The sequence below is a fragment of the Mastigoproctus giganteus genome, chromosome 9 (assembly GCF_048544385.1).
Source record: "Mastigoproctus giganteus isolate SK-2022 chromosome 9, ASM4854438v1, whole genome shotgun sequence".
In the NCBI taxonomy this organism is placed as follows: domain Eukaryota; kingdom Metazoa; phylum Arthropoda; class Arachnida; order Uropygi; family Thelyphonidae; genus Mastigoproctus; species Mastigoproctus giganteus.
Genome location: NC_143583.1, coordinates 104,042,446 through 104,056,518, shown reverse-complemented (window position 1 = coordinate 104,056,518; position 14,073 = coordinate 104,042,446). Strand labels below are relative to the sequence as shown.

Here is a 14,073-nt window from a genome sequence, read left to right as displayed (position 1 = left end):
CTAGTTAATTACTGTAGTTCTTATCACCAGTTCCAGGAGCTGGGAGTGAGAATAACTATAATGGTAAAATTCTCATTCAAGTCTTATAGGATTTTGTTGAGATACCAGCTCTTGATTCATGAAGCTCTGGAATTATGTCTGCTACTGATTTGCATTCCTGGAGAGGAGGTCGTTGTTTACAATGGAAAAGTTATGACCTCTGGAAAAGGTGGTTTTTTTTTTTTTTGTTTTTAAGGATTGGTTGGACAAAGCATTATAATATTTGCTGTTTGTTAAGATTGATGAAAATTATATTTTCCTCAGCCGTATCATAAGTGGATAGAAAAGGGTACAAATGCTTTTTCCTGAACTCTACAGTTCTAGTTAGTTAGTAGAAAACTTATTTTTAAGGATACTTGCACTTAACTGGATGAGTTTTTTTTGATATTTTTAGTAATTTTTTAGATTTCTTTTTCTATTTAATTGTGTTAAACTTACAATTTTCTTTGTGCTGATTTTGTAGCTGAGATTAGTTTGTTGAAAGTTATTTATTTCATAATATATTCTTTAAGCTGGTATTAATTTGGATAATTAGACCAAAAGTTTTATGAAATCTTCTTCATAGCCATCAAAAATATAAAAATAAGTAGAAAAATGTATACTTTTTGATAGCTTATAATTACTGTATAGTAATTATAAGGTATTAATATCATTATCCGTATAGTACAAGATAAATTATACAAAATTATCTATAATTTTTAAAGGGTTGAAACAATATTTGCTGATGCTGTTGAGGCAGTGTTAGGTGAGTGAGAAAACTGCAAGTTTGAAGGGATACACAGACTAATACACACACTGGCCAAAAAAAAAAAAAAATACAAACCTTTATTAAGTATCAAATCGGGCCACCTTTATTTTTAATAACAGAAAATGTGTAGCACAGCATGGATTCTGTAAAGTGTTTTAGTGCATTTTTCGTCTAATTATAACCATTCTTCTTGCAGCAAAATATTGCACACCTGTGACAAAGTTGAAGGAAGAGGACTTCATTGCCAAATAGCTCTCTACAGTATATCCCACACATTCTCAATAGGATTGAGATTAGGTAAATGTGGAGGCCAGGGAAGATGGTGGAAATCTGTGTCATGCTCTCTGAACCATTCTTGCACAATTCTGGAAGATTGTGCTGTTGCAGTCATCCATAAAGTGGCCATCACCTTCAGGATAAAGTGTAAAATTGCAGTATGCAGTAGATCTGCATCCTGCAATAACATTGCAGGATGCAGTAACCAAAATTTTGTACCAGTAGATCTGATACAAAATTCAGGTGTTCCCTGGGTGACATTCGACCTTCCACCATTATCAAAGGATCCAGTCTGTGCCAACAAAACATTTCCTCATACCATGGAACCACCTTCAGATGCCTGAGTTTTCTTAACAACGCAAGCAGAGTCTATCGTTTCGTGAAATTCTCATTGCACTCTCTGCCTACCATTGGTCGAAAAAAAAGTGTATCATGATTCATCTGAACACACAGAAAGTCACTTTCTTCCATTATTCCACTGTCCAATCAAGACATTCTCAGCACCAGTGCAAACAGATTTTTCTGTTTTTCTCTGAAACAAGTGGCTTCCAAATAGGCAGACAACTGCCAATACCCAATTTCTTCAATTCTCTGCACATGGTACAGGTTGAAACAAGGCAGTTCTGAGTTTGGTTGGATTTAGATATTATTTGCTGCACACTGGATGGCCTATTTTTCTATACAGTCCTTCTTAGTGTACGCCAGCTTTGCTTTTGAAGTATTGTTTTCCTGCCCATTTACACCTTTGTGATGTGGAAGAACTGCTTGCTTCCAGTCATTAAAAACCTTTGAGATGGATGCTTTTGAGAAACCAGTTGTCTTTTGTTTCTTGAATTGTGGCCTCTGCTAAACATGCACCTGTAATAAGACCTTTTTTCAAGGTCTGATAGATTTTAATAGCAATTTTCCCATTCTGGCTTCGATTACTGCAGTCAAACAGCCTGTGCACTCTTTATACTCAATGAGGCAACACATGATTACCCTGCATCACAGTTTTCTTTGCATTTATTTATATTTATTTACATTTCTTATGTCTGTGGCTGTCTTAATAAATAGGTTCACAGTTTTTTTTGGCCAGTGTGTGTGTGTAGTTTTACAGCAATTGTAGGAAGAGGTGAAATTGATTCTTATGCTTCTATTGGAACCAGGAAAACAAGCTGTGGGGATTACAAGGCCTGCTGACAGCTCTCATGGGACAAGCGATTACATGGGACATGTTAAGGTTATTATCAAAAAGCAGATGCACATGCACTTACTTGTATACTGATGCCAGAAGTAGAGTAAATAAATTTGAGAAATTTGTATTATTGGTTAGGTCATCAGATGTGGACATTGTAGGGATATCAGAAATATGGTGCCACTCAGGAATAGGGGATATGGAATTTGAATATGGATAGTATAGGGCGAGTCACGAAAAAGTAGCCTGCTGCTCCATGCTTGGAAGAACCAGCAGCCAATCAACACACGACTAGCCGCCTGCACAAACAAATCTTCCTCTCATAGATTAGTAGCATGCGTCACCTCTCAAGTTCAATCTCGTTGGAAGACAGTGTCTTGCCAGACGTAATCCAGTTTGTGTCTCATGTACGTTTGTGTGTGTGTGTGTGTTTGTGTTTGTAAGGGTTTTCTGCATCATGCCTTATTCAGTTCCAGAAAAGAAAGAGTTGTAATTATTGAGGCATATGTGCATACAAGTTCATTTAAGGAAACAAGAAGAATGTTTGCAGAACAGTTCCCCACTGTCAGGATACCAGCAAAATGCTGTATACAGCAACTGATGAAGAAGTGGCATGAAACAGGAAGTGTCCTTAATGCAAAAGAGAACAGAGCGCCAACTGTAGTGCACGATATTCGTGAGTGGATGAAATTAAGCCCCAGGAAGAGTACCTGGAAATTAGCCCAGGAAGTCAGTGTAAGTCAGGCAACATGTGTACATGTACTGCACTCTCTAAATTTGAAGCCATTTCGCGTAACGTGTGCAAGAATGAAAAGAGTAAGATAAAGTGAAACGTGTAAATTATTGTAGGTGGCTACTCAACAGCGTCGTTGATGGGATGCTCAATCCAACTCAATATTTTATGTCAGATGAAGCCTGGTTTCATTTATCCAGACACATCAATTCTCAAAACACAATGTACTGGGGCAACTGAAAATCCACACCAACTCCACAAAGAACCGCTTCATGATGAAAAAATCGGACTATGGTGTGCCATATCAGCACAGTGGATCGTAGGGCCCATCTTCTTTGAAACCACTGTTAACATAGACGTGTACCTTGCAATATTTGAAAGCTTTTACACACACACACAATTAACCCTTGAAGAGCGCAGGAGTGGCACACATTTCAACAAGATGAGGCCACGTGCCAGGTACCCCCCTCCTCCCTCCGAGTACCACCCAGAATGTGATTGACGGTTGTTGTGGACGTGGTACTCGGGGTACCTGGCACCACCATGTACATTCCCTACTATCCGGGCATGTCACAGCCAATAGCCTGCATTTTATGGTCGTACCAATTACATTGTGTGCAGCATCCGGGTTGGAAGCTGCGCACTATGGTGATGGTGGCAGTTAAAGACCCTGTTGTGGGAGTTGACAACAGTGGGGTTGTCTATAAAATTCAGTGCCCGGATTGTAGGGGATGTTATGTAGGTGAGACTAAGCGCAGATTACACGATAGACTGGGGGAGCATAGTAGGGCACTTAGGGTTGGCTAATGTCTCGGGGTCGGCCGTGGCGGAACATGCCTGGGAAACCAGGCATGGTATAACAGCCGAAGGAGCTGTAATTACAGATAAGGTAAAGGGTTTCTGAAACCGGAAGTGGCTGGAGAGCCTAAGGATTTGTATCTTGGGTGATCTTAGCTTGAATAGGGATAAGGGTTATAGGATTAATGTAATGTTTGAGACCATTATCCTGGATAGGGATGAGCATTTCAAGGTCATACAACCCTGTGCCACTTCCGGTGTTGACATATGGGAAACGGAGTATGCGCAGGTACCATAGTACATTCTGGATCTGCTGGGAAGGCTTAGTGCTTTATAATGAATTGTTGATGCAGCACTACTTACGTTAAGGAAGGCAGCAAATGCTGGCGAAAGCGTTAGTTTTATAGTAGTACGGGTTTAATGTTTCTAATGTATAGTATTTTAAAGTGTAAATGTAATATGGTCTTAATGCTTTTAATATTTTCAAAGTTTTATAGGAATTTATATGTGTATTTTAAATTATCTATATTTTACAATCGAGTTTGTTTATTTATTTCATTTTATTTTTAATTTAATTTTATCTTATTTATGTTTATAAAGTTATAATTGGTCAGAGTTGGTGGCATCAATTATGGATAGATTTCCTGACCACAGAGGCCTTTTTAGTGTACTACATATTTACCCACTTGTGCATGCATCACATTATAGTTTCATTGACGGGGCTACTTTTTCGTGACTCACCTTGTACATTTACAGAAAGGACAGATGAGACATTGGAGTGGGTGGAGATTAGCTCTTGATTAAGAACCACATAGCTCTTGATTAAGAACCACATAAACTCTTGGGCGGTGCTCCCCGTTGATATAGATGGACAGCATAATGTTGAGTGAGTTGGTGTAACTTAAGCACTGGAAAACAAAAATAAAAGTAGTGGTACGTTATAGACCAAATGAATGTGATTAGTATAATAAATAGCTATACAAACACATAGGGTGGCCAGTAAATCAGGATGTCTTATAATGAGGGATTTTAACTTTCCAGATATTGACTGGAAGTTGTAAGATGGTCATCCACACAGTAGCAAAACTTTTGTGGATTTATTGGTTGACTGTTTTCTATACCACCACATTAGAAAGGCAGTCAGAGAAAGCAATACTCTTAATCTGATTATCAACAACAACTCTCCATGCATTAAGGATCTGCATATAAAAGACTCACTAAGTGGCAGTGAGTCTCAAAACCTCAGATACGAGCACCTGGTGTCGATAATCTTTGATATGGAAAAAGCATACAACACAGCTTGGAAATTTGGAATTTTAAAAGGTATCTTTAGGAGTCATATAGCCCCTTTTATTAAAAACATTTTGTTAAACCGCACATTCCAAGTCCTTGTGGGGTCGTCTCTCTCTCTCTCTCTCTCTCTCTCTCTCTCTCTCAACCTTTCTGCCAAGTAGAAAGCATTCCCCAAGGGTCAGTTCTTAGTGTTACACTTTCTGCTCTCAAATTTAATTCTATTGCGGAACAACTTCCTCCAATTGATAGCTTAAATAAATTTAAGGAGGAACTGGACAAACTTTTAGAGGGAATGGGTTTTTTTTTTTTTTTTTTTTTTTTGGCTGATGCTATATAAGCTTGCTTTTTTGCATCAGTTGCCTCTACTATTACTACTACTACTGTAAACAGTGCCCTCTTCATTGATGACTTTAGCATCTTTTCACAGTCATGCAACATGAGGGTTATCGAAAGGCAACTGCAAAATGCCATTGACCATGTTAACTCTTGGGCAATGAGTAATGGTTTCAGGTTCTCATCTCAGAAGACCGTTTGCATACACTTTTGTCACAAACAGGACCTTCACCCTGATTTAGAACTCAAGCTCAGGCAAAACATCATTCCAGTAGCACTTAAGACAAAATTCGTTGGGCTCATATTTGATAACAAGTTAACATTTTTATCACACATCCGTCAACTACGGACAAAGTGCACAAGGGACTGAATCTCTTACACGCCATCTCCTCTAATAACTGGGGAGCAGACCGCTGTATTTTACTTCATCTCTATCATGTACTTGTCCGATCGAAATAACATTATGTGAGTCCCAAGTGTGCTCATCAGCTAGAAACAGTGTACTGCAGTGGTTAGACCCAATTCACCATCAAGTCATCCGCACTGCTACTGGAGCATTTAGAACATCCCCTGTTCAGAGTTTATATGTCAACGCATATGAACTACCTTTGTTGCTTTGATGAAAGCAATTTTCACTCAAATATACTTTTAAACTGTAGTCCCCGCCAGACAACCCTATGTGGACATTTGTTTTCCAACCACAATGGGAAAATCTCTATAACAGCCATCAGACTGTCAACTGCCCCTTTGGTATTCGTGACCAAGAGCTGCTCAGAGAACTGTACATCACAGTAGACAATGTTGCTGTTGCCCAGTCACCAAGGCAGGCTGCCATCATGCATCTTTTCCCTTATTAATGGGGGAATTTCAGTCACACCACCCTCTGTCTACCTATAACTCTATGCTGCCCGTCAGTCTTCCTACTCTGACTTACTGTCTGTCTTCATGGATGGTTCAGAGTCATCTGTAGGATCAGCTGCAGTCTTCCCACGCTGCACAATATCTGAGAAGATTCCGTATGACTGCAGTATATACACAGCAGACTTGTATGCTATAAAGCTAGCTCTGGACCACATAAAAACTAATAATTATCAAAGGTGTATGATATACACAGATTCTTCAAGTACACTACAGGGCTCTATCAATGATGAGATATGATTCTCATCCAGTCCTGTCCAGAGTTTAGCAGAAATTGCATTCTCTTACTGAATCTACTTTTGACATCTGCTTCTGCTGCATCCCAAGCCATGTTGGGATCAGGGGTAATGATATGGCAGATGCTGCAACCAGATCAGCACAATTCCAAAGAGATCACAGCCTGATGGTCTCATATACAGACTACAGGCAAGTGATACATTCCCATTGGCAACAATCATGGCATGGACAGGCCATAAAGAAGTTGTATCAGATTAAGCCTTTAATCCAAACATGGCAGTCTAGTCTGCACAGGAACTGTAGAGAGGAAGTTGTTCTTGCTCGCCTCTGCATAGGACATAGCCATCTTACACATGCTTTTCTGCTGAGAGTGAATGACCCTCCTATGTGCTAGGATTGAGACACCGTTTTAACAAATAAACATATTTTAACTGAATGTCCACATTTTAGACATGAACGGAGCATACTGTTTACCGCTTTTAACAGTCTGACTCAACCCTATACACTCAGTCAGATACTGTCTTATAATGACCATGTGTCGGCTGTTATTTCATTTTAAAAATTAATTAACTTGTTTCCTTTTATATAAAATATACTCTTTTATTATGTATAAGTTTAACTGTATTTATATATCGCTTATACTTTTATGATCATTTTATATTTTTATATATCTATGGCAAATCTTTTCTTGACATAGTGACCAATTTTAATGGGTCACTATAATCTTTTATCGCCTTTCTACCTTTAACTGATTTTATTACCGTTTGTTATTAATTTATCGTTGTTGGCACATATAGCCTATGTTTCTGATATGCCAATAAACATTAAGCCAACCAACCAATCTCTGTCTGCATAGGATATCATGGGATGATTAAATGGTCTACTAATCACCTGACTTAAGCCTCTGTGATAATCACAGATAATCTCTGAAATAATCACCTGACTTAAGCCCAGAAACAAAGATGAAAACAATGGCTAAACTATAAATTTTGTGGCTCCCCATCACCGGTTGACCAAACAGCCCCCACATGATCTTCAACAACCATACTATACCCAAGCTGAAATCACTTGTTTGCAGAGATTTTCGGGAAATCCACATAAACAGATGTTGCTCTGCTCTCTGTAGTATGGCTGAATTAATCAGTAGTATGTTTTAATCTATGAATTTCCTAATATATTTTCTTTACACATATGTATGTTAATTTTCTTTCCATAAAGCAACTTATGGCACACCCTGTATTACGAGGGTGTATAAAAACATTCGTACCCTGACCTAGATAAAACATCAGTAGGAAGATGCCATTTTTAATATATGTTGTCTACATATTCAATAACTAACGTGAAATTTTATTCCCGTAGGTGATTGTACACCAGAGGTGGAGCCCGGAATCTGAGGAAGGACGCTATGGTTGACAAAGTGGAATATGGAGTAGTGATCAAGTTCCTGCATTTGTAGGGCAAGTAAATCAGGAAATTGATGAAGAAATGAAAGTGGTGTATGGGCAGAATTGTCCATCCTATGACACTGGATGTCATAGGATGGAAAGGGGAGTTCCAGTGTTTGCACAAGTGTCTTTGACGAGCCAAGAGAAGGAAGGCCATCATCATCCACAGACAGCGAGATAGTTGCAAAGGTTGAGTAGCTGGTGCTGAGTGACAGATGTGTAACAATTCATTTCATCACAAATGCAGTGGGAATCAGTTATGAGTCTGCCCACAGCATTTTACATGACCATCTCCACATGTCTAAGGTCTCTGCACGATGGGTTCCAAGATTGCTATTCTCACCAACTGTTGGATTTGTGTGATGCAGATGTTGAGAACTTTTTCCTGACCTAGCACCATCAGACTTCTTGTTTCGAGAAATGAAGAAACTATTGCATGGATGCCACTTGGATTCATCTCAGGAAGTCATCAATGAAGTGAAATCATAGTTTCAGGCAAAAAGTGTAGACTTCTATGATCAAGGTATTAAACAACTGATCCATACATGGGAGAAATGTGTTACTATACGTGGAGAGTACATAGAAAAGGATTAAAGTTCCTGTGAAGTTTCACCTTTCTAGAGCTAATATTTCTAGATAAGGGTACAAACTTTTTGATACCCTCTTATATATGTATTATTATATGTATTAAATAGCTTCAAAAATTATTATTTTTATTTTTGATTTGTTTTTTAAAAATAACACAAATTTTGGTGATAAAAGAAATTAATGAATGTGCAATTTTTGCAAAGGATATTATTGTGATAGCCTTTAGCTCTACCACAGTAAGAAAAGTTTAATTAAAATTGTAATTCACTTGTCAAATACTAATTTTTTATTGGATTTAACAGCAGATCTCTTTCTGTCAAAGAGGTTTTCTGGAGAAAGAACACCTTCTCCTGATGAAAAATATTTCACAGAACATGTAGAAGAAAATTTACAAGTTAAGGTAAGGTCTATCTTTTAAATTAACCATCATTTCTTAAATCAAGATCATGGTAAAAATGCTGTTGATTATTGCAGGCAAAGAGAAATTAATGAATAAAGCATCCATGCTATTCTACTCAAGACAGACTAAAAATTTTAGCACTTTACTAAAATCATTTAGATTGCTTATATAATTCTCATGTATTGCTTGTATATTACCCATGTATATTACTCAGTTTCTTAAGTTTCTATTGGTTTTCTGTTACTATATGTTTCCCTCAAATTATTTTTCACACTTAGAATATTCATGCAGTAATGTATCCTCCGGTAAATGTTATTTTCTTATACTCCAACCTACTTTTTGCCATTCAAACGAAATTTCATCACATTCTTGCAGTAGAGGCCCTCATATCCAATGTGATCAGGACTTGTGTTGGTTGGCTAAAGAAGGGAATCTAAAAAAGTATTCATATGTATCTTAAGAATTTTATTTTCACTTAAAACATATACATGTATATTTATTTACATAAAATCAGTAATTTTCATCTGTTTAGATGATGAGATGTAACATTTTTCAGCATAGTCCCTTCACTTGATATATATATATATTAGCATTAGCATTAGTAAAGGCATATGATGCAAGAAAGCAAGCTTATGCAGCATCAGCCAATAAAAAAAAAAAAAACCACTCCCATTTCACCCCTCTGTTCGTTTTAAATACCTGTCCAGCTGAGCCTTAAATTTATTTAGGCTATCAACTTCCACAACAAGGGATGGAAGTCTGTTCCACCAACCAATTACCCGCTGGCTAAAGGCAAATTTCCGCACATCTATCCTACATCTGTCTTTCCTCAATTTGAATTTATGCCCTCTCAGGTGATTATTCTGAGCAAGAGGAAGAATCCCATCGGCATTGAGCATGCTCAAACTATGCAAGGCTTTATGCACCTCTATCAGATCACCTCGCCAGTGCCTAGTCTCCAGACACTGTAATTTGCAAAACTTAAACCTTTCTTTGTAAGAGCAATCCTTTATTCCATTCACTAATGTTGTTGCCCTTCTCTGTATTCGTTCCAGCAGCTCTAGATCCTTCTTGAAATGAGGCCTCCAGACCTGTATACTCAAGGTGTGGCCTGACCATTGCCTTATACAAGGGAATAATCACCTCCTTATCCCTGCTAGTAAAATTCCTGTATATCATTGACATGACATCATAAGCTACTCTTGCAGCCCTGCACTTTGAGAACTTCATATCTGCCTGCACAATTACCCCAAGGTCCTTTTCATTCTCTACCACTGTCAGTGTAGTACCACAGAGTTGATACGTTGCTCTGGGGCTACTGTTTCCCATATATAGTACTTTACATTTGTCAATGTTAAACTTCATTTCCCACCACTCAGCCCCTCTGCTCAACCTTTCCAGATCCTGTTGCAGCAGCATAGCGGCATTAGTTTTTTTTTTTTTTTAGGAGCATTAGCAACTATGGCCATATTGCTCCGATAGCATCAGTAGTGTCCTTAACAACCCTGCCCTGCCAACCTTTGTATCATCTGCAAACTTGGACATTAAGCTTGATATACCATCATCAATATCATTTATAAATACAGAAAACAACAATTGACCCAACACTGAACCCTGAGGAACTCCACTAATAACATTAGTCCACGATGGGCAGTGTCCATTGATTACCACTCTCTGTATTCTTCCCCTCAACCAGAGGCGCCTCCATAGCCAGGTGGGCAGGAGCAGCAGTTCATAGCACAAGCTTCTTGATTAGACCGGGGTTCAAGCCAGTGCCCACCAAATACGGAGGATGCGGAAAGGTCAGGGAATGCCCACCGCATATCCCCTGAGCAATATGGCCTTAGTTGCTAATGCTCCTAAAAACCAAATAACAAACAAACAAACAACAAACCCCCTCAACCATCCTTTGCTAGTGTGTGAGTGACCAACCCACAAATTCCAGTCAATATATGGGAAATTAAAATCCCCCATTATAAGACTCTCTGATTTACTGGCCCACTCTATTTCCCTGTACAGTTTCTTTTTATACTCATCAGAGTCATTAGGCCTATAGCACACTCCTACTCTCAATTTTGATCTCCCAATGCTTATGTCACACCAAACTGACTCGACACTGCACTGTCCAGTGATGTCGACTGGCTTCAATTCCTTGGATTTTATGTGTTTCTTAACTAATAGAATAACCCTTCCTCCCCTGTCTATCCTTTCTGTACACATTGTACTCCCCAAATTCCAGTTCTGCATTCCTTATATCTGTGTGACACCACGTCTCTGATATCCCAACAATATCTGCCTTTGATGTTTTGAGCAATACCTCAAATTCATCAAATTTATTTACCAAACTCCTAGCATTGGTGTACACACAAGTATACATGCACCTGTTCCTATTCTTAGCTACCCTAACACAACCCATGTGTTTACTTGTGCCGCAATGACTCCCAGCAGTCTCTGAAATATCCTGCTTCTTGTTTTCCAGGCTGCCGCTCATTCCAATAGAAGCAGTGCAAGAATCACTTTCACCTCTGCCAGTGGCTACTGTTAATCTATTAGTCCTTATATCCCCCAAGCTAGCAGTTTTCCGACGCACCTAACACTGCCTCGATAGCATCAGCAAATATTCTTGCACCCTTTTTATTTAAGTGTATTCCATTCCTGTAGAACCAGTTTGTCCTGTTAACAAGTACAGACCAGGCTGAAAAAAATGCTACCCCTTGAGCCTTACACAGTCTTTCCAGTTCTGAATTGATCGACAAGGCTCTCATCATATACTCCCTCCTATCGTGTCTGGGCAGAATTGCAGACACTTTCAAATTCAACCCTAATTCACGGCTTTTTTCAACGGTATATATATAATATATGTGTGTGTGTGTGTGTGTGTGTGTGTGTGTGTGTGTGTGTGTGTGTGTGTGTGTGTGTGTGTGTGTGTGTGTGTGTAAATATCACATTGTTGACTGTTGAATCAGGATCCTGGGTGCCAAGCATTATAGTAATGTGATCGCATGATTTTCTGAGTGATTCATAGAGTGTTTACTCAAAGCCACACTTTATTTCAAAAAAAGTTATTTTACGTTTTTTTTAATCAGTAACTTAGTCTTATGAATTGCAAGCAAGTTTAAGAAAGGAAATCCACCTTTCTTTTTTTCCTTTAAACTAATGTACAGCCACTCCCCAATTAATGTAAGAGTTGCATTCCACAGAACTCTACATAAGTCAGAATTTCCCCCATGCTTGTGCAGCACTTACAACTGTGCTCGCTGAATTGATTGAATCAAAAAAGAAATGTTCGACAAACATGTAAATAGAATTATTTATGGTATTTATTCAATATTTTATCTCATGCGCAGGAAAAATAACAAAAGCATGTAATTTAAAAATTTTCAAAATTATAAAATTACAAAAAAAGAGAGAAGACAGGCATAACATCTGTAAGTTTTACCTCTCGAGCATCATTGCCAGAATCATCGTCTTCAGCTGATAAGTAGGCTGCTGCGGAGGTTGAGGGCTGTGGAGATTTAGAAGAGGGCGGCCACTCGACCTTATGAAAGAACATATTAATGGGTGATTAGATGGTGGCTTTTTTCATTTCATCGTAGATTTCTTTGTATCAAGCAAGCATATCATTCACTCCCTCTGTTAACTTTTAAGAATCGTTTGTTGCCAGGATCCATTTCAAACCTTGCCATTGCCAATGCAATTTCACAAAATACCATTGCCATCTCTCTGGTGATGAAGTGTCTTGGCTTCTTATTTGGTTCATCTTGAGCTTTGTCAGCATTTTCTTCTTTCACTATCACTGCCTGCAAGTCAATAAGTTCTTCTTTAGATAATTCCTTTTCTTCTTCCTCTATTAACTCCTCCACATCTTTGGCAACAACCTCCAACTGAAGTAGCTCTGCAACCTTTACAATCTTATCTGTAACCTCTTCATGTGATTCGTCTTTTTCAAATCCTGCGAAGCCTTTTACATGCAGTGGACATATTTTCTTCCATGTGCCATTAAAAAACTTTTAGTAATTTCTGCCCGGGCCTTATTAATGTTTAATATGGCATGGTAAATATTGTAAGATTTCCAAGTCTCTTAATGTAAAATTTTTCTCACCATCTACTGCAGACAACCTGAGCAAATGTTGTGTATAAACAGTATGCTTTTAAATTTGAAATAACACCCTGATCCATAAGTCGGAATAGTGAAGTCGTGTTTTGCAGTAGCAATATGACTCTCCCATTCGAATTGAAATCATCTAGATGCGTAGGATGTCCAGGAGCATTATCTAATAGAAGCAAAATCTTGAAAGGAACGTTGTTGTCTTTACAATATTTTTCAACCTCTGGAATGAAGCAGCATTTAAACCACTCCTCAAAGAGAGATATTGTTATCCATGCTCTGGTTTGATTGGAAATGTATGGGAGGATGGCTTTATTGATGCTCTTAAATGCATGAGGATTTCCAGAATGGTACACAAACATTGGTTTTAATCTGTAATCTCCCGTTGCATTAGCCCCAAGCAAGAATTTGGCCCTATCTTTTGAAGCCTTGAAACCTGGCATTGTCTTTTCCTCTTTGGCAATGTATGTTCGATGTGTCATTTTTTTCCAATACAGAACAGTCTCGTCAACATTAAAAATTTGCTGCGTTGAATAGCCACCTTCATCAATAATTTTTTAAAATACGTCACAAAATTTCTCTGCAGAATCGGCACTGGTGACTTCCCCGCGTACTTTAATGTTTTGAAAACCAGCACGATGCTTGAACCTATTAAACCACTCACTGCTTGCCACGAATTTGGCTTGGGGTTCATTATACTTATCCTTAATACCTTCATAAATACTTCTTGTTTTTGCTTGAATAGCCATTGGACTCAGGGGCAGTTGCTTTTGAATCTGATTTTCCATCCATATTATTAATAGCTGTTCCATCTTTGATATAGCACCTGAACACTGTTTTGTGACCACTGTTGATCTTAAGTGCATTGATCTTTTGACATGTTCTTTTATATGATCACTGTCCTTTGAAATAGCATTCACTGTTAAAGCAGCAAGACCTCATTCCTTGCAATAGATAACAAACTTTGTCCTGCTTCGTAC

The 14,073-nt window shown here is 38.3% G+C and overlaps 1 protein-coding gene across 1 annotated transcript in view; it reads left to right on the top strand.

Annotated features, from left to right (window-relative positions):
* The window catches only part of LOC150080608 (rho guanine nucleotide exchange factor 18-like), a 170,890-nt gene extending 161,468 nt beyond the window's left edge, over positions 1 to 9,422 (top strand). Inside the window, exons 11-12 of the mRNA XM_090380752.1 lie at positions 8,888 to 8,985; positions 9,264 to 9,422. Coding sequence (XP_090236878.1) covers positions 8,888 to 8,985; positions 9,264 to 9,422 — 257 coding nt within the window. The remainder of the gene's footprint in view (positions 1 to 8,887; positions 8,986 to 9,263) is intronic.
* The last annotated feature ends 4,651 nt before the right edge of the window (positions 9,423 to 14,073 follow it).